We start from the raw sequence: 20,324 nt of genomic DNA on the forward strand, positions 1-20,324 counted from the left end.
GATTTGATATGCTCAAGGGCAATGAATTAAGCAAAAATTCCCTCAATCTCACACGAATTATCAAGGAACCCACCAGGTACAGCCCTAAATCCATAAACATGGGCACCCTCATAGATATTATCCTGACCAACTTGCCCTCCAAATACACCTCTGCTGTTTTCAATCAGGATCTCAGCGATCACTGCCTCATTGCCTGCATCCACTATGGGTCCGCGGTCAAACGACCACCCCTCATAACTGTCAAACGCTCCTCCCTCATAACTGTCAAACGCTCCTTAAACACTTCTGCGACAGGCCTTTCTAATCGAACTGGCTCGGGTATCCTGGAAGGATATTGATCCCATCAGTCGAGGATGCCTGGTAGTTTTAAAAAAAGTAATTTCCTCACCATCTTAAATAAGCATGCCCCTTTCAAAAAATGTAGAACTAAGAAACAGATATAGCCATTGGTTCACTCCAGACCTGACTGTCCTTGACCAGCACAAAAACATCCTGTGGCGGACTGCAATAGCATCGACTAGTCCCCACGATATGCAACTGTTCAGGGAGGTCCGGAACCAATACACGCAGTCAGTCAGGAAAGCAAAGGCTAGCTTTTTCAAACAGAAACTCCAAAAAGTTTTGGGACACTGTAAAGTCCATAGAGAAGAAGAGCACCTCCTCCCAGCTGCCCACTGCACTGAGGCTAGGTAACACGGTCACCACCGATTTAATCTATGATAATTGAACATTTCAATAAGTATTTCTGTACGGCTGGCCATGCTTTCCTCCTGGCTACCCCAACCCCGGCCAACAGCTCCGCACCCCCCGCAACTACTTGCCAAAGCCTTCCCAGCTTCTCCTTTACCCAAATCCAGATAGCAGATGTTCTGAAAGTGCTGCAAAACCTGGACCCGTACAAATCAGCTGGGCTAGATAATCTGGACCCTCTCTTTCTAAAATTATCCGCCGCCATTGTTGCAACCCCTATTACCAGTCTGTTCAACCTCTTTCGTATCGTCCGCGATCCCCAAAGATTGGAAAGCTGCCACGGTCATCTCCCTCTTCAAAGGGGGTGACACTCTAGACCCAAACTGTTATAGACCTACATCCATCCTGCCCTGCCTTTCTAAAGTCTTCGAAAGCCAAGTTAAAAAACGGATCACTAACCATTTCGAATACCACCGTACCTTCTCCGCTGTGCAATCAGGTTTTTCGAGCTGGTCACGGGTGCACCTCAGCCACGCTCAAGGTCCTAAACAATATCATAACCGCCATCGATATAAGACAGTACTGTGCAGCCGTCTTCATCGACCTGGCCAATGCTTTCGACTCTGTCAATCACTGTATTCTTATCGGCAGACTCATTAGCCTTGGTTTCTCAAATGACTGCCTCGCCTGGTTCACCAACTACTTCGCAGACAGAGTTCAGTGTGAAATTGAAGGGCATGTTGTCCGGACCTCTGGCAGTCTCTATGGGGGTACCACAGGGTTCAATTCTCGGGACGACTCATTTCTCTGTATATATATCAACGATGTCGCTCTTGCTGCGGGTGATTCCCTGATCCACCTCTACGCAGATACAACACCATTTTGTATACATCTGGCCTTTCTTTAGACACTGTGTTAAGTAACCTCCAAACAAGCTTCAACGCCATACAACACTTCTTCTGTGGCCTCCGACTGCTCTTAAACGCTAGTAAAACCAAATGCATGCTTTTCAACCGTTCGCTGCCCGCACCCACCTGCCGACTAGCATCACTACTCTGGACGGTTCTGACCTAGAATATGTGGACAACTACAAATACCTAGGTGTCTTGCTAGCCTGTAAACTCTCCTTCCAGACTCACATTAAGCATCTCCAATCCAAAATCAAATCTAGAATCAGCTTTCTATTTCGCAACAAAGTCTCCACTCACGCCGCCAAACTTACCCTAGTAAAACTGACTATCCTATCGATCCTTGACCTCGGCGATAGCTTCCAATATTCTACTCAGCAAATTGGATGCAGTCTATCACAGTGCCATCAGTTTTGTTACCAAAGCCCCTTATACCACCCACCACTGCTACCTGTATGCTCTAGTCGGCTGGCCCCCGTTACATATTCGTCGCCAGACCCACTAGTTCCAGATCATCTATAAGCCTATGCTAGGTAAAACTCTGCCTTATCTCAGCTCACTGGTCATGATAACAACACCCACCTGTAGCACATGCTCCAGCAGGTATATCTCACTGGTCATCCCCAAAGCCAACACCTCCTTTGGCCGCCTTTCCTTCCAGTTCTCTGCTGCCAGTGACTGGAACGGACTGGAACGACCTGCAAAAATCGCTGAAGCTGGAGATTTATATTTCCCTCACTAACTTTAAACATCAGCTATCTGAGCAGCTAACCTATCGCTGCAGCTGTACATAGTCCATCTGTAAATAGCCCAACCAATCTACCTACCTCATCCCCCATATTGTTTTTATTTACTTTTCTGCTCTTTTGCACACCAGTATCTCTACTTGCACATCATCATCTGCTTATCTATCACGCCAGTGTTAATCTGCTAAATTGTAATTACTTCGCTACTATGGCCTATTTATTGCCTTACCACTGTATATACTTTTTTAAAATATTGTTATTGACTGTATGCTTGTTTATTCCATGTGTAACTCTGTGTCACTTTGTTTGATCTTGGCCAGGTCGTAGTTGTAAATGAGAACTTGTTCTCAACTAGCTTACCTGGTGAAATAAACAAAAGTACAGTACAGTACAATGAGGACAAATTAATTAAGAGCCTCCAAGGTAAAAAAAAAAAAAAAAAAAAGATCCAAAGGATTCAATTCGCGCCTAAGTGACGTTTGTCAAATATCCATTTTGTGACGAAAAACTTTGCTTCGAAGGAAGTAACGCCCACGTTTCAAAATGCAGGAATGTGTTCTCATTGGTTGAAGAGTGGAAGAAATTTAGGTTGGAATAATTCTGTCAACGGTCGCAGGAAGCGGAGCAGGACAAATTGTGACAATATTTCAGGTTAACAAACAGTCGACTGGAGTATTTTGACATCTAGACACAAGTACTAAATTAATGATTGTTTTTTTGTAGTAAATAAGCGCCCAACATAATCGTTCGTTTGCCAGTACGGTGTTCTGCGCCTCATGGAAAGAAGCTAAAGTGTTACAGTAGCTAGCTAACCTCTAACGTATTTGCGAGGCTAGTGAGCGAACGTTAGCTAATTTATTTAACCACGTCATTTTGGATTACAAATTGACTCAACATTGTAGCGCCATGGGCACACGGATGTCAAGCTACTCGGGATAATTTGAAAACGATTTAGTTAGCTAGCCACTTTAACGCTATAGCCAACGTTACTGTGTCTGGGAAGTGATACGTTTCAGTTGCCGAATGTTCGTCGGTATGTCCCCGAAGATGGGACCTATTCGACAGAGACTAGACTTCAACCAGAGTGACGGAGAGGACGACGGCAACAACAGCATTGGAGCCGAGTCGAGTCTCAAAGAAATGGACTCCCCGGTGCAATCGCCGAGACACAACTCCAACTTAAACCAAGCCGTCTGTAACGGCACCACGAAGACAGCTACCGCGGAGGATCGCGTTGAACATTGGGATGAGGGATTTGGTTGTCTTTTCCCCCTAAAATCACCAGGGACTGACTACAACAGCTCGTCCCCGGAGTTTTCCGACAATCAGGATGGAAGCTCTCCCATTCCAGATTGTCCCGACACACTGCCCCATAAAACCTTCAGGAAACTCCGACTATTTGATGTTCCCCACACACCTAAGGTGGGTTAACTACAGTAACATGTTAACATGTTATTGTTCTCAAATTATTCTATCAGATCCACAATATAAAATCAAATGAACTTTTTAAAGTTTTCAGCCAGAGAACCAGCCACTGTGCAAGATGACTATTTCTGTCTTCAACATGTTTGAACATGATTCTTTTACCATTTTTTAAAAGTCAATGGCATAGTTTTCCCTGAATCATTGATTTCCTTGACTTGTTTTCCATATTTGTATGGATGACCCTCACCAACCATACATGTTATTCTTATCTAATGCAATGTTTTGTTTTCTCTTTCAGAGTTTGTTGTCCAGAGCAGTGGCCACAGGATCCACAGTCTGCCGGCTAGGAATAGGTGTCTACATGAATAGGGACTCAACAGGAAGACCGCACACAGACAGCAGGAGTAGACATGCACCCATGATCAACATCAATCCATTCACCCCTGACTCATTACTGATCCAGGCAGCAATGTTACAAATGAACAACAGAAAGAGATCACACAGGAATGAGTAAGAGAAGCACATTGTACTGATGTCATTATTTACCAGGTGTTACATTGGGATTTTGTGGGTGTGGGACTTAGTTTCTACTGACCTCAAACAAACTCCATTTCCTCTTTATACTCTCCCCTATCCTAAGGTAGTTGTGGAACTCCTGTTTGTCAAAACCATTTTATAAAACTCAAAAGTAATTGCAGTTAGTGTTGTAAAGTAGATCAGATTTTACTACCATGCAACAACTCAAGTTCCTTTTATGACTGTTTTACAACAACAAAAATAAGCATCTTAGAATTGTGAGATTGGTATTTATGTCTGTGTCAATGGAGCATGGCCTATTCTTAGTTGACAATAGATTCAGACATGCTTCTTCTAGATCTAGTGTGCAATTAATCGGTTGACTATTGCATGCTTGTTGGCAGCAACCCAAAGCCATGTTGTTACTAACAATGTACACTTGTAGGGATTGTCTGCCCTCCAGTGGTTGGAATGTTATATAACACATTTAGTTTACCTTCCTTTATCTCTAAAGCTCATGTGGAGAGGACATGGAAGCCAGTGATGCAGAGTGTGAAGAGGACATCATTCCACCATCAAAGGTATATTTTTGTAATCACAATGATACTTTTATTACCCGCCCACCACCCACACACACACACTGAAATTGTACTTTAGATAAGTGTCTAAGCAACTCTGTCCTTTTCTTGCAGAGAATGACTCTTCTGGATAGCAACATGATATCAAGATATGCCACAGAGTTTCATGAGCTGGAGAAGATAGGATCTGGGGAGTTTGGCTCTGTCTTCAAATGTGTGAAAAGACTCGATGGCTGCATCTATGCCATCAAACGCTCAAAGAAGCCCCTCGCTGGATCTGTAGACGAGTAAGAGAATCCCATGGATTTTGAAAAACTGACAATCCAAGTGTACATTTAAACGACTCATTGACCTTAATGCCATGCTATTTTTGTGCTAATATTGTGTTCTGTTTTCCTCAGACAGAATGCACTCCGGGAGGTGTATGCCCACGCGGTCTTGGGGCAGCACCCCCATGTAGTGAGGTACTTCTCTGCCTGGTCAGAGGACGACCACATGCTCATACAGAATGAGTACTGTAACGGCGGCACACTGGCAGACGTGGTCTCAGAGAACTACAGAACCATGCGCTTCTTCTCTGAGCTGGACCTCAAGGACCTTCTCCTTCAGGTGGCCCGTGGACTGAAGTACATTCACTCCACCTCTCTGGTTCACATGGACATCAAGCCAAGTAAGTAGCTGTAGAGTTTTGGATACAGCTAAGCTATTGAAATCATTTAGAATATTTAAATATTTAACACTTGCTGTGCTTTACTTTTCTCAGGCAACATTTTCTTATCCCGGAAGACTGTGGTGTGTGTCGATGAATTTGACGATGAGGAAGGACCAAATAGAAATGTTGTTTACAAAATAGGTACTTAAAAAAATTATAATTAAAAAATGATCATGCAAATGTAACAAGCTAATAATTGAGTGTACTTGTTGACCAGGCAGCTGGATTCTGTTCTTGTATTTTCCCCCAGGTGATCTTGGCCATGTGACCAGAATGGACAATCCTCAAGTTGAAGAAGGGGACAGCAGGTACCTGGTCAATGAAGTCTTACAAGAGGTAATTGGATAACTCTTCCCCCATACCACCTCATTTGTTAAATTATCCAAAATCATGTATGGACCAATGTGTTTTTCAGGACTATAGAAACCTCACCAGGGCAGATATTTTTGCCCTAGCACTGACTGTGGTCAGCGCCTCAGGAGCTGAACCACTCCCAACCAATGGTGACAAGTGGCATGACATCAGACAAGGAAAACTACCTGCGATACCTCAAGTGCTCTCACAGGAATTCCCAAGTTTACTGAAGGTTTGACTAGAAACAACCAGGGGTGCTTCCCAAATGGTACACTTTCCCTACATTGTGCGCATATTTGACCTGAGCCCTATGGGACCTGGTCAAAAGTAGTGCACTATAAAGGGTTTAGGGTGCAGTGCTTCATTCTGTAATGGTTGTTTGTCTGCAGGACAGGCAGTAGTAATGTTTAATTAGTGGTATTAATGAATTCTGTGTGCTGCAGTTGATGATCCACCCTGACCCTGCCAGTAGGCCGTCTGCCTCTTCCCTCACCAAGCATCCCGTCCTCCTCACTGCCTCCCGCATGAGCGCTGACCAGCTCCGCATGGAACTCAACGCAGAGAAGTTCAAAAATGCGCTACTGCAGAAGTACGTACCCTCTTCATATGTCATGGCTCAAGTCTTCCATTCCTTTTTCACTTATCATATCCTAAGTATGAATGTTAGAGAGAATACTACGACAGTGTTTGTTTTGTGAAAAATGACATGATGATACCTACTCTTTAATGATTCAGGAATCCATTTCAGATGTAATTAGTATTTTCTTGGTATTTATGAATGGCTTCTCTAAAAATGTGCTTGTCCTCGTGCAGGGAGCTGAAAAAGGCCCAGCAAGCCAAAGTAGCTGCAGAGGAGAAGTTTCTGATCTCAGATAGGGTCCTGACGCGCTCCACCCTCCGGTCCAGCAGGAGCTCCAGGCTCATCGGCAAGAAGATGAACCGCTCAGTCAGCCTGACCATCTACTGAGCGGGCCAACTGCCAACCCAAATGGGTATCAGACTGAGTCATATTCACTAGGTACGACATGGAAGAAAAAAAAACAGGCCAAAACAGAGGGGGACTACCTGAAATTGTCCAATTAGAAATGCTTGTTTTCTGTTGCAAAATTTCTTGCTACCTTGTGCGCTAATGAAAACAACCCTGGTTGCACTCGGTAGTGTACTGGGAAGGCCTCCCTAGGCAGACATGGAGAGATGGGCTTCAGAGTGTACAAACCAACTATTATAGTTCTTACTGTTTGGTACTTGGAAAGGGTTAGTAAGACAATGGACCAAATTTATTTGATTCTAAAGAGTGAAAAGGTTGTTACCTTCCCAAGCACTTGGCATGTTCTGGCAATTGGTATTACATAACATAGCCGATTTTTGTTTTTAATGGAATGTGGGAGCATGCTAGAACATTCTGTTGCCAGTGTGCGGGTTTGGGATGGTGTGATACAAATTTGCACTTTACAGTCTATTATACCTGATTTCAGGTAGTGGAACTGGATCATTGACTAGGAATGATTCAATGAGCACTTTGAACTTGCCATATGCAAACTGTTTGGCTCATGGCACTTGCAATGCCAGGGTTGTGGGTTCGATTCCCACGTGTGACCAGTATGAAAAAAGTATGAAAATGTATGCACTCACTACTTTAAGTCGCTCTGTGTAAGAGCGTCTGCTAAATGTAAAAATGCATACTGCTGCTATATGTTTGTCTTGAATGTTAGTGGAGTTCAGTGAATTTGTAAATTCCATTCAGATGTTTAGAATAGTTTCAGTAATCAATCTCTTCTGTAAAACATAGAATTTCAATGTGTTGCATCTGTAATACATTTCCTATCTGAAGTTCATTATGTATTGAGTTGTTTAAGATGTTTTACTCATGTACATTTTTCATGATGAGTCATCCAATCGTGTGTGATGCAGTTGGTCAAAGTGGATCATTGTGTCAAGCCCCGGTGTCATTTATTTTATATATGATGCATGGAGCCACTGAATTGTTTTAGTAAAGTCAGTATTTTCTTCTGTTCAAAACCCATCAGAACTGTAGCATTATTGACTAATTTACATTTTCTCATGTTTTACAATGATGTATATTATGCATGTAGATCATTTTGACAGCTATTGGTTTCATGTTACTTGTTCCAAGTTAAATAAATTCATTCCCGGTAATATGGATACCTTGGAATTGTCAAATGTTTGTGAATGAATGTTGCTCTAAAAGAACAAAAAACTGGAACTACACATGAGTGTGGGATGGACTAGTTATCTAATGAAAACAGGTAAATGAGAGATGGTGGTCTTTCAGATTATACAAACTTTTTTTATGTAGTTTATTGTGAAGTTGATCGTCTACCACTATGCAACAGGTTTGTTCATTGTTGGGACATTTTTTTATTAAGCAGTTTGTGGTCTATTAACCGTTTACTCTTCACAATTGAATACTGATGAAAGCGCAACGCGTTCGACAACTATGCGCTATCTGGTGCTACCATAGTCATTGGATGATGCGGTCTCATTTTCCTGCTGCGACACTCGATCACGTGACTGTATGAATCAGTGTCTGAAAAAATTGCAGTTTTACCTAGACTTCGAGCGCACCAGGGGCTACGAACATGGGACTACTACGGGATGAACTTCTGAAGTCAATATGGCACGCATTCACAGCCTTGGACGTGGATCAAAGTGGGAAAGTGTCCAAATCACAGCTTAAGGTAGGCTTTAAATCCTAGCTAGTAGGCCTACAGTATTATTCCATAATGAAGTTTAAAAAAATGTTTGATCAAAAACCGAAATTTAGATTAATTCTGACATTGGAATATTTTCTCATGTTGCTGATCCGAATATCAGACACAAACAAAAAGTTCTGATCAGTTGGATAAAATATTTGACAATGTATCTGAGATCTTAATTTTAATTCAGTGTACACTACTTTTATGTGCTGCTTCGCTTCCCTCACAATAGTGCATTTTGTGTCAACTGATAATTCAGTCGGCAACATCGACAGCAAAGTAGAGACACATTTCTGCTGTTCCTCAACTCACAGGCTACTCAGTTTCTGTTTATATCAGAAGTATTTTCTCTTACTCGTGTGTGTCTAACTCTTTCGCACAAAAAACAGGAATAACAATGGTTCTGTGGAAATAACCATTGTTGATTGACAGATACCCATGAATGTGGGACATGCGTGCCTGATGATAATCTTGCTTTACACACGATATTTTGTCATTTGGACAGAATCTAACGTAAGAGTGTTGAGATTTTAAAAGGCAAGGGGCACTGCTTTGGAAGGGTAGGTATTGTTTTCCTGTCTGGGTCTGTCTGGTGGTCTGTGTACCAGCCAGGCTCTGATGAAGACACTACACTCAGCATTTACCGACCTCAACGTCTTTTGGATTTCTTTTTTTGGTCCGTTTTTTGGTGCTGTCTGGATTGACTGTATTTTGTTGGTGTTTTTTTGGTGCAGTCCAGACCGGTCTTGACTTTTGGTCCGGACCGAACCAAATCTGAACCAATCATAGACGTAAAAACATACTTTCGACATCCAGAAAATAAGTATTTTCGATGTCTGGAAAATATGCCTTCACCTTTCATTCAGCACCTAAATTCAACCCGAGCTATCACAACACTGCATAGAGAACATCCTGACTTGCCCGGAAATGTTGTCAACCATCCATTGTTAATATTATTTTTCAGACAGTCCAGTCTGTTCCTTTGTCTAGATTATAGATGTTCGTGAGTGGCTTATTTATAAATATAAGATTTATTTTGTTATATTTACTTCACTCTACATCTCAACAGGGACCTTTTCAACACACTTTTTGTAGATGTTTCCAGGAAGGAACAGAAGTAATGCTTGGGCAGCAATGCTTGAACTGACAGCAACACATGCTTAGTCATGTATGTCAATGTAATCTTAGACTAAATAGAGGTCCTTTTGAAAAATCACCATGTAATTGTGTTTATGGGAGCATGATGCCCACTTGTATGAGGAATCTTTTTGATATCCCTTAAACACCCCAATATTACTGTAACATCTCTCTACTATGCCCAGTGAATACCAACAGTATGACAGTAACCTCGCCCCCAGACTCATTGTGCATAGCCTGTATAAAATGCTTCTGAGCATTGGGGGGGAGTACCTGGTGAATGATATTACTATGACGGCAACGGTTTCCCTGACTGCATGATCTGATCTGACTGTGGCTCTACAGGTGCTCTCTCATAACCTGTGCACTGTGATGAAGATACCCCATGACCCAGTCGCCCTGGAGCAGCACTTTAAGGATGATGATGAGGGCCCTGTGTCCAACCAGGGCTACATGCCCTACCTCAATAGATTCATACTGGACAAGGTGAGCAGTAAGAGATTTGTTTGTGCTCTTTCCAACTCCATTGCTCATTGTCATGCCAAGTGGCGCAAGCGGTCTAAGTGGGCTCCCGAGTGGCGCAGTGGTCTTAGACACTGCATATCAGTGCTAGAGGCGTCACTACAGATTCTGGTTTGATCCTGGGCTGTATCACAACCGGGAAGGGTTTGGCCGGGGTAGACCATCATTGTAAAATAAGAATTTGTTCTTAACTGACTTAAATAAATAAATTCACAAGGAGTTGGCAGACTTTAAATCAAAGTTGATTTGATTTGATCATAGTTTAAAAGATGTTGTAGCGAGTGCAGCAAAATGTGAATGTTACGAGCTCCTAACAATGCAGTAAAATGTCAAACCGACATTGCACTCAGGCTTCTGAGCACCTGCGTCATCCTGTCTCCTCACCTCAGTGGGTCTGTTAGTGGAGGGCTCTGGGATGTTGGGTCCATAGAAATAGAACCACTAGAATGTACATAGCCCCTAGGTCGACAGATCCCTCAGCATGAGGTGTAACTGTGGAGTGCCGCATCCCCATAGTGGATGATAAGACTTCATGGGAAGTGTTTTATGTGCCTTTAGAAACATTGTTTAAGGCAATGCTTTTCTGTATATAACGTTCCTTGCTCATAATATGATGAGTGTTATTGCTATTTTCAGTGTTTATCTTAGTTTCTAAGCTATGCATGTCACCCATATTATGCATGTCAACCATATTAAAATGTATTGGTTTTTGAGAAATAAATGGAGCAAGCAGGATCTGTTTGACCTTGAACAAGGCTGCCATTGTTATGGTATGTCTACTGTGTGAGTGGCAGAATCTTTCTGTTTCACAGCCATCAAGGAGGTGTGAGACCCACCATTGTTAGTTATCGAAAGAAAAAAACATGTGTGCTGAAAATTACTGCAATGAGTGCAAGAAAATATAGCCTTCGTTTCAGAAGAAACGTCCATTAAGCTTACATCAGCTACTCACATTTCATCCTGTGTCATACATAGCATTTAGAAGTGAAGGGTTAACACGCACACTACTACAGATAGATTCCAGAACATGATGATTGCATGATGCAGTGTCTTTGGTTTTCGCTGAGTCTGCTTTCTAGAAAAGCTTCACAATCTGATTGGTAAACACCTTGTTTTTACACGTATTGCAGGGGTTCTCAAACTTTTTGTGGCCGGGGACCCTTTTTGTGATAGCAAATTTATAGAGACCGACTCATAATCAGAACACAACTCGAGTGAAATAAAACAAATAGCATACAAGGAGTTTTATTATGACTTCGGCAGTGCATGGGAAGTAAAATGTTAAAGGCCCATCTATTGGCATCGGAGAGATAATAATTACTCATGTCTTTTTTAATATTCAAGCAGTCAGCCATTGGCAATGAATGCACTTACTTTGTAAACACCAGTGATAAAGCAAGAAGTGATCTTCAAAGTTTTTGTCCTCAGTTCTCTAGTTGGCAGATCATCAGATATAGCCCACATCTGTAGACTTGCAGGGCTTGCCAACTGTTTCCATAGCAATAACACCAACACTGATGTCAATTAGTAAACTGCTTTAGTCCTAGCGCTATTTGTACTTGGGGGCTATTTCCTTGCCTTTCTCCTCCGGAATCTGACTTGAATTAAAATGAAGCGACGAAGAACATTATGTTTGTACTTCACATCCTGTGGGCTAAAACGTAGGGCAGAGAAATATTAGGCTACTACTGACTCTTTCTAATCTTATTGCCCTTACTTATAGTATGTTGAAGAAAAATAGGGAAGTTGTTCTGTTTCGTATAAATGTTGGCTTTGTTTATGTTAATTACAGGTTAGGGATAACTTTGACATACTGGAGTTCAACAATGTGTGCTGGACACTGTGTTTCAAGAAAAACATCAACATGAGCCATCTTCTCATCTCCAACGATGATGCCTTCAAGGTCTGGTGCATCTTCAACTTCCTGTCTGAAGACAGGTACCCACTGGTCATCATCACAGAGGAAGTGAGAGACAAGGCAACACCTTTAATAAACATACATATCTTATTTTTTTAGCTGTAATTATGCTCTTCCAGGTAAAATGATTCCCATTCATACCACAGGACTGACTCACTGTGTCCTCTCCTCCCCCCTCCAGATTGAGTACTTCCTGCGGAAGCTGATGGAGGCCATGGGAGGCATTTGGAATCAGGAGAGGTTTGATGATTACAAGCTCATGTTGAACAGGAAGCAGCAATGCCTGATTGCCTGGGAGCTGATAGAGCTGGTTGGCATGGGCCACTTCAGTAAGGGCATGAACCGCCAGACCCTGTCCATGGGCATCGCTGAGGTCTTCCAGGAGCTCATACTGGATGTTCTCAGACAGGTTCGCCTGCGGTACCCTCTCTCACTACACTTTATGCATCCCAAATGGGACCATATTCCCTGTATAGTGCAATACTTTTAACCAGAACTCATAGGGCTCTGTTCAAAAGTACTGCACTAAATAGGGAATAGGGTGCCATTTAGGACACAGTGACTGTCTACTCTACACTGACCTCTGTTAGACCTCTGCTGGTGGTAACAATGATATAGATAAGATATTACAATCTTGATTGTGACAGATTCATGTATTTTTTCCTGAAGGGCTACATGATGAAAAAAGGCCACAAAAGGAAAAATTGGACAGAGCGCTGGTTTGTGCTCGGACCAAACTCTATGTCATACTATGTGAGTGAGGACCTCACTGATAAGAAGGGGGACATTTTGCTGGACCGCAACTGTTGTGTGGAGGTAAGAACAATGTATTATTCCATTGGTCACTCTTAATGCTATCATTTAACTACTAAATAAATTGTGTGGAGCGTTGGAATGCATGCTAGCCCACTTTTGTTAACCAGCTTCCTTTGGCATTGTTAACCCATAGCCTACAATTTCCGCGGCCCCACGTAAATGTAATTAAAATGATAAAACAATCCTCATCAAAATCTATCTGTTTAAGTTAGAGATATCTGGGCTGCGTCTCAATCCACTGCGTCCACCGATATCGCTCTTCCGCATCTATGTTGAAAGGTGGCAGGGCTAGAGCGGTGTTTGTCAGACCATGAGACATGCCGAAAAAACAGTGTTTTCACAAAAACGTCTGTAGCGTCCGCATTCCACTGATTTCAAAACTCGGTCCTCTAGAAAGTGGAGAGCAACACCTTTGCAGTTCGACTACATGATATATTTTTTTTAAGGCCACGTTAGAAAGGATTACCTACACATACAGTGGGGCAAAAAAGTATTTAGTCAGCCACCAATTGTGCAAGTTCTCCCACTTAAAAAGATGAGAGAGGCCTGTATTTTTCATCATAGGTACACTTCAACTATGACAGACAAGATTAGAGAAAAAAATCCAGAAAATCACATTGTAGGATTTTTAATGAATTTATTTGCAAATTATGGTGGAAAATAAGTATTTGGTCACCTACAAACAAGCAGGATTTCTGGCTCTCACAGACCTGTAACTTCTTCTTTAAGAGGCTCCTCTGTCCTCCACTCATTACCTGTATTAATGGCACCTGTTTGAAGTTGTTATCAGTATAAAAGACACCTGTCCACAACCTCAAACAGTCACACTCCACTATGGCCAAGACCAAAGAGCTGTCAAAGGACACCAGAAACAAAATTGCAGACCTGCACCAGGCTGGGAAGACTGAATCTGCAATAGGTAAGCAGCTTGGTTTGAAGAAATCAACGCTGGGAGCAATTATTAGGAAATGGAAGACATACAAGACCACTGATAATCTCCCTCGATCTGGGGCTCCACGCAAGATCTCACCCCGTGGGGTCAAAATGATCACAAGAACGGGGAGCAAAAATCCCAGAACCACACGGGGGGACCTAGTGAATGACCTGCAGAGAGCTGGGACCAAAGTAACAAAGCCTACCATCAGTAACAAACTACACCGCCAGGGGCTCAAATCCTGCAGTGCCAGACGTGTCCCCCTGCTTTAGCCAGTACATGTCCAGGCCCGTCATGAAGTTTGCTAGAGAGCATTTGGATGATCCAGAAGAAGATTGGGAGAATGTCATATGGTCAGATGAAACCAAAATAGAACTTTTTGGTAAAAAAAGGACAAAGAATGCTGAGTTGCATCCAAAGAACACCATACCTACTGTGACGCATGGGGCTGTTTTTCTGCAAAGGGACCAGGACGACTGATCCTTGTAAAGGAAAGAATGAAGGGGCCATGTATCGTGAGATTTTGAGTGAAAACCTCCTTCCATCAGCAAGGGCATTGAAGATAAAACGTGGCTGGGTCTTTCAGCATGACAATGATCCCAAACACACCGCCCGGGCAACGAAGGAGTGGCTTCGTAAGAAGCATTTCAAGGTCCTGGAGTGGCCTAGCCAGTCTCCAGATCTCAACGCCATAGAAAGTCTTTGGAGGGAGTTGTAAGTCCGTGTTGCCCAGCAACAGCCCCAAAACATCACTGCTCTAGAGGAGATCTGCATGGAGGAATGGGCCAAAATACCAGCAACAGTGTGTGAAAACCTTGTGAAGACTTGCAGAAAACGTTTGACCTCTGTCATTGCCAGCAAAGGGTATATAACAAAGTATTGAGATAAACTTTTGTCATTGACCAAATACTTATTTTCCACCATAATTTGTCAATAAATTCATTAAAAATCCTACAGTGTGATTTTCTGGATTTTGTTTTTCATTTTGTCTGTCATGGTTGAAGTGTACCTATGATGAAAATTACAGGCCTCTCTCATCTTTTTAAGTGGGAGAACTTGCACTGACTAAATACTTTTTTGCCCCACTGAAATGACCAGCTCATGTTATAGACAGAATCGTGCTACATAGCACACCAATCCGAACTCATCTCTCAGCATGTCCAGCCCATCCATTATCTCAGCTAGCGGGAACGTTTCTGTCTTTTTCTGTGGCTAAATCAACTAGGCACGTAATTTAACAATTTTATTAGTATTTACAGATGGCATACAAGTTTGTTTATTGTTATTATTTTTATTTTATTTTTACCTCATTTTCTCCCCAATATTGTGGTATCCAATTGGTAGTTACAGTCTTGTCTCATCTCTGCAACTCCCTTACGGACTCGGGAGAGTCGAAGGTCGAGAGCCGTGCGTCCTCCGAAACACAACCCAACCAAGCCGCACTGCTTCTTGACCACAATGCCCACTTGACCTGGAAGCTAGCCGCACCAATGTTTAGAAGGAAACACCGTACCCCTGGCGACCGTGTCAGCGTGCACTGCGCCCGGCCGGCTACAGGAGTTGCTAGAGCGCAATTGGACAATGATACCCCCGCCCGCCAAACCCTCCCCGAACCCGTACGATGCTGGGCCAATTGTGTGCCGCCGCACGGGTCTCCCGGTCGCAGCCGGCTGCGACAGAGCCTATACTCGAACCCAGAATCTCTAGTGGCACAGCGAGCACTGCGATGCAGTGCCTTAGACCACTGCGCCACTCGGGAGGCCCACAAGTTTGTTATTAAGGCACATGAAAGTTCGTTCACATGTTCCAGAAGGCATTTCTGCCAAAAAACGCATTTAGATTTTTTTTTAAAGTTTACATTCAAATGGCTCACCTGTGAAGTAGTGACATGCAACATACGCCTAGTTTCCTGAAAGGAATCACAAATTCAATGTTTCATCAAACTCTAGAGGGTTAATGGGATCGACACAAGGAAGTGTGCAGTTAGTGTGTGACGTCTTGTTCTCTCTGCAGTCTCTACCAGACAAGGAGGGGAAGAAATGCCTCTTTATAGTGAAGTGCAGCGACAAAAGCTTTGAGATCAGTGCATCGGATAAGAAGAGGAAACAAGAATGGATTCAAGGTAAAGTGACCAATCCCTCCCACCATCTTAACAGATTCTGTAAACAGCACAGCTTTTATCTCACCACATTAGGGTTTATTTTTAAATCTCAGAGTAACTTGTTCTCACATCGCTCTGTCCCAGCTGTGTGTTTATCAGGGTGTGGGGGCGCTGCAGTAGATAAAGCTGCCAGCCTTTCTTTATCTGACCCTCCTCTCCTCACTTCCCTTCCCAGCCATCCAAACATGCATCCAGCTGCTCAGGTTGGGCCTACCCTCTCCGCACCTTGAGGCCAGGCTGCGGCGCAGGGAGCTCAGGCAGAAACAGCAGGCCGAACAGGGGGAGCTGGAGGAGAGGATGAGGCTGCTGCAGATAGCCAATGAAAACAAACATAGACAACTGGAGTCCATGAGGAAGGTACTGTCTGTCTCTCTGTCTCTCTCTCGCTCTCTCTTCTCTCTCTCTCTCTCTCTCTCTCTCTCTCTCTCTCTCTTCTCTCTCTTCTCTCTCTCTCTCTTCCTTCTCTCTCTCTCTTCCTTCTCTCTCTCTCTCTCTCTCTTCCTTCTCTCTCTCTCTCTCTCTCTCTTCCTCCTCTCTCTCTCTCTCTCTTTCCCTCCTCTCTCTGTCAATTCAAAGGGATTTATTGGCATGGGAAACATATGTTTACATTGCCAAAGCAAGTGAAATAGATAAACAAAAGTGAAATAAAAAATCAGAAATTAACAGTAAAATAATAGATACATTTCCAATGTTGGCTATGTACAGTGTTATAACAATGTGCAAATAGTTGAAGTACAAAAGGGAAAGTAAATAAACATAAACACGGGTTGTATTTACAGAGGTTTTTGTGCTTTCCTGGTTGTCATTTTCTTGTGGCAACAGGACACAAATAATGCTGATGTGATGGCACACAGTGGTATTTCACCTAATATATATGGGAGTTGATCAAAATTTAATTTTGAATTCTTTGTAATCTGAGGGAAATATGTGTCTCTGATATGGTCATACATTTGGCTAGAGGTTAGAAAGTGCAGCTCACTTTCCATCTATTTTGTGGCCAATGTGCACATTCTCTCGAGAGCCAGGTCTGCCTACTTTATTTTATTTTTACCTTTATTTTACTAGGCAAGTCAGTTAAGAACAAATTCTTATTTTCAATGACGGCCTAGGAACAGTGGGTTAACTGCCTGTTCAGGGGCAGAACGACAGATTTTGTACCTTGTCAGCTCTGGGATTTGAACTTGCAACCTTTCGGTTACTAGTCCAATGCTCTAACCAATAGGCTACCCTGCCGCCCCGGTAGGGTAGTCGGTGGCCTCTCAATAGCAAGGCTATGCTCACTGAGCCGGAAGTCAAAGCTTTCCTTAATTTTGGTTCAGTCACAGTGGTCAGGTATTCTGCCACGGTGTACTGTCTGTTTAGGGCCAAATAGCATTCAAGTTTGCTTTGTTTTTTGTTTAGTTCTTTTCAGTGTGTCAAGTAATTATATTTTTGTTTTCTCCGGTTGTGTTTCTGTCCTGGGGCTCTGTGGGGTCTGTTGGTGTTTGTGAACAGAACCCTAGGACCAGCTTGCTGAGGGGACTAGGGATTGGAATTTGACCTTCTTTGACTGTTCGAGTATTCCTGATTCTTTTTGGAGAACTCAAAACAAAATAAGCTATTTATAGAACAAGGGTGGCACTGGAAAAAATATGTGCGTATTTATCCACCGTATATGCCAACAGTGAGCAACAATGCCTAATTTATCAGAATATTACAGATAACGAATCCTAATTGCCTCATATATTCAGTCAATAAAAAAACAAGTGCCATTTAAGATTAATTTATTGACACTGTAATAACAACTGGTTATATTATATCGTCGAAGACAATCTTCAACAAGGTATGGCTGTGCAATGGCATATCCTTGTTTTGTTAATTTAGCAGACAAGATGCTCTTATTTCCTGAACCCTTTTTACACTTGACACCTATTTTATAGTAAAAAAACAGAATGTAATATAACAGAATAAAATAGAACAGAATAGTGCGAAGTGATTCGCATCTCATATCTGGAACAGTGATCATTTGAAATGCCTAACCTTAAATGAAGACCAATGGGCCTCTCAAGTGGCGCAGTGCTAGAGGCGTCACTACAGATCCGTGTTCGAGCCCGGTTTGTGTCGCAGCCGGCTGCAACCGAGAGACCCATGAGGCGTGTCGTTTCTGATTCAAAGGAGCGAGACTTTTAGATTTCTTAAAAACAAATAAACTTGATTATTAATTATTGTAATAATGGAGTTCATCAATGACCACCCTTAAGTTACACGCTACCTAAACCGCATTGCAAAATAAATGTACACATACATTTTATTCAAGCCTTGCACCCACACTGCTCGCGCGCGCGCAACGAGCGTCTGCTTTGCCAAGCGCTAAAATAGAATTTGCTTCTATTTGTGACGCCGAACGCAATGCAAGTCCTGCTCATTGGCTTTTAGAAGCATATACCCACGTGCCATCTCCTCATTGATTATACCCATGTGGGTGATTGAAAGATGAACTGAGGTCAGTCGGTCGGTTGTGATAATTCACCTTAGTTAGTTAGATGCCAATCGCCATATAAAGTCCAAAGAAGAAAAAGCCTGGAAGGAGGAGAGATGACTAGAAACGATTCAGTTTACCATTTTATGAGTGGATTAATTGTCGGAGTAGAGGACCTTGTGCATTTCAGGTAAAATAACAACTCAACGTTTATATCCCAGGACAAATTAGCTAGCAACAGCAAGCTAGCTAAATAGGACAAATTAGCTAGCAACTGCAAGCTAGCTAGCTAAATTTCCATAATTGTTTAATGCCTTTCGACCTGTCCCCAAATTAAAATAATTGGTTCAGAGTTCGTTTTGATATTTCAACCTGCGTGTAGTGATCGCGTTTGGTGTGGGGGGAACCAAATCAATTTGTGCACGATGGCACAGGCTGATGCACGAGTGTGTCTGGTTTGGGTATGGTTTTAAGTGATCGCTGGGAGCCCAACAAACATATTTGGGTTGTAGCTCTTTATAGCAAAGTACATCCTCCTGAATGTTCATGACAAACAACAGATGTATAGAATTATACAAAGGTACATTGTGCTATCAAGCAACAGACAACAAAATGTACATTGCGCCAGGTTTCTGTCTCTAGGTCATTTACTACTTTGTTATATGTCACACCCTGATCTGTTTCACCTGTCTTTGTGATTTTCTCCACCCCCCTCCAGGTGTCGCCCATCTTCCCCATTATCCCCTGTGTATTTATACCTGTGTTCTCTGTTTGTCTGTTGCCAGTTCGTCTTGTTTGTCAAGCCAACCAGCGTTTTTGTGTCAGCTCCTGCTTTTCCTCAGTCTCTTTTCTCGTCCTCCTGGTTTTTGACCCTTGCCTGTCCTGGCCCTGTACCCACCCTCCTGACCACTCTGCCTGACCCTGTGCCTGCCTGCCATTCTGTACCTTTGCTCCACCTCTGGATTACCGACCTCTACCTGAGCCTGCCTGCCGTCCTGTACCTTTGCCCCTGTTGCTATAATAAACATTGTTACTTTGACACGGTCTGCATCTGGGTCTTACCTTGATACCTGATAGTACGAATTCCATGAGTTGTCTGGGAGGCCGCTTACCACGGTGGTAACCCTACAACTCCGCAGCGACTCATCGGTCACTCCACCTTCTCGGGAGCCCCGCTTATCTCCTCCGGAACGCTTCAATGGAGAGCCGAGCACCTGTCGGGCGTTCCTAGCTCAGTGTGCCCTCGTCTTCGAGCTTCAGCCCTCCTCCTTCCCATTGGATCGCTCCAAGATAGCATACCTCATCACGCTGATGTCTGGGAGGGCTCTCATCTTGGCTACTGCAGAAACCAGGCTCACCGGTAGGAACAAGTACTCTGGTGGGCCATATGGAGAACGTTCCTGCTTCCCCTGCTCGCACCCCTTTTCATGCCATTCTGCTGTGGGGAGACCAGTCCAAATCTCTCAGGTTCTCATTGACTCTGGGGCCGACAATAGTTTTTTGAACGCTACCCTGGCGTCTGAGCTGAACATCCCCCCCTCAGCCCCTCTCCATTCCCATGGATGTTAGAGCGCTGGACGGGCGCTCTATAGGCCGAGTCACCCACAACACCACTCCCATCAACCTACGGATATTGGGGAACCACAGCGAGGCAATCCAGTTTCTGCTCATCAAGTCCCCTCTGATTCCCGTGGTATTGGGATTATCTTGGCTCCAATGACACAATCCCCTC

The 20,324-nt window shown here is 43.2% G+C and overlaps 2 protein-coding genes across 3 annotated transcripts in view; both read left to right on the top strand.

Moving 5' to 3' along the window:
- The first annotated feature begins 2,877 nt into the window (after window positions 1-2,877).
- LOC115112459 (wee1-like protein kinase 1-A) lies at window positions 2,878-8,092 on the top strand. Its single transcript, XM_029639541.2, has 10 exons — window positions 2,878-3,766; window positions 4,068-4,279; window positions 4,800-4,866; window positions 4,978-5,150; window positions 5,265-5,533; window positions 5,627-5,716; window positions 5,826-5,911; window positions 5,991-6,161; window positions 6,373-6,518; window positions 6,743-8,092. The coding sequence occupies exons 1-10, from the start codon at window positions 3,368-3,370 to the stop codon at window positions 6,894-6,896; spliced, it is 1,767 nt and encodes a 588-aa protein (XP_029495401.1). The 5' UTR covers window positions 2,878-3,367; the 3' UTR covers window positions 6,897-8,092.
- Window positions 8,093-8,486: 394 nt separating this feature from the next.
- Window positions 8,487-20,324, top strand: part of LOC115112461 (switch-associated protein 70-like) — a 31,668-nt gene continuing 19,830 nt past the window's right edge. Inside the window, exons 1-7 of one of the 2 annotated variants that reach the window (XM_029639542.2) lie at window positions 8,487-8,628; window positions 10,129-10,269; window positions 12,098-12,271; window positions 12,405-12,632; window positions 12,893-13,039; window positions 15,987-16,095; window positions 16,310-16,491. In XM_029639542.2, coding sequence (XP_029495402.2) covers window positions 8,530-8,628; window positions 10,129-10,269; window positions 12,098-12,271; window positions 12,405-12,632; window positions 12,893-13,039; window positions 15,987-16,095; window positions 16,310-16,491 — 1,080 coding nt within the window. In that variant the 5' untranslated portion in view covers window positions 8,487-8,529. The remainder of the gene's footprint in view (window positions 8,629-10,128; window positions 10,270-12,097; window positions 12,272-12,404; window positions 12,633-12,892; window positions 13,040-15,986; window positions 16,096-16,309; window positions 16,492-20,324) is intronic. The other variant, XM_029639543.2, reaches the window with a different exon arrangement.

This window comes from Oncorhynchus nerka, linkage group LG27 (assembly GCF_034236695.1).
Source record: "Oncorhynchus nerka isolate Pitt River linkage group LG27, Oner_Uvic_2.0, whole genome shotgun sequence".
Taxonomy (NCBI): domain Eukaryota; kingdom Metazoa; phylum Chordata; class Actinopteri; order Salmoniformes; family Salmonidae; genus Oncorhynchus; species Oncorhynchus nerka.

What these genes read in the sequence shown, in the direction of transcription:
- LOC115112459 (XM_029639541.2), top strand. Translation starts at nt 3,368, where the DNA reads ATGTTCGTCGGTATGTCCCCGAAGATGGGACCTATTCGACAGAGACTA. An exon ending in AAATGTTGTTTACAAAATAG is followed by an intron (nt 5,717 to 5,825) that starts GTACTTAAAAAA and finishes ATTTTCCCCCAG; the next exon opens with GTGATCTTGGCCATGTGACC. An exon ending in TCAATGAAGTCTTACAAGAG is followed by an intron (nt 5,912 to 5,990) that starts GTAATTGGATAA and finishes TGTGTTTTTCAG; the next exon opens with GACTATAGAAACCTCACCAG.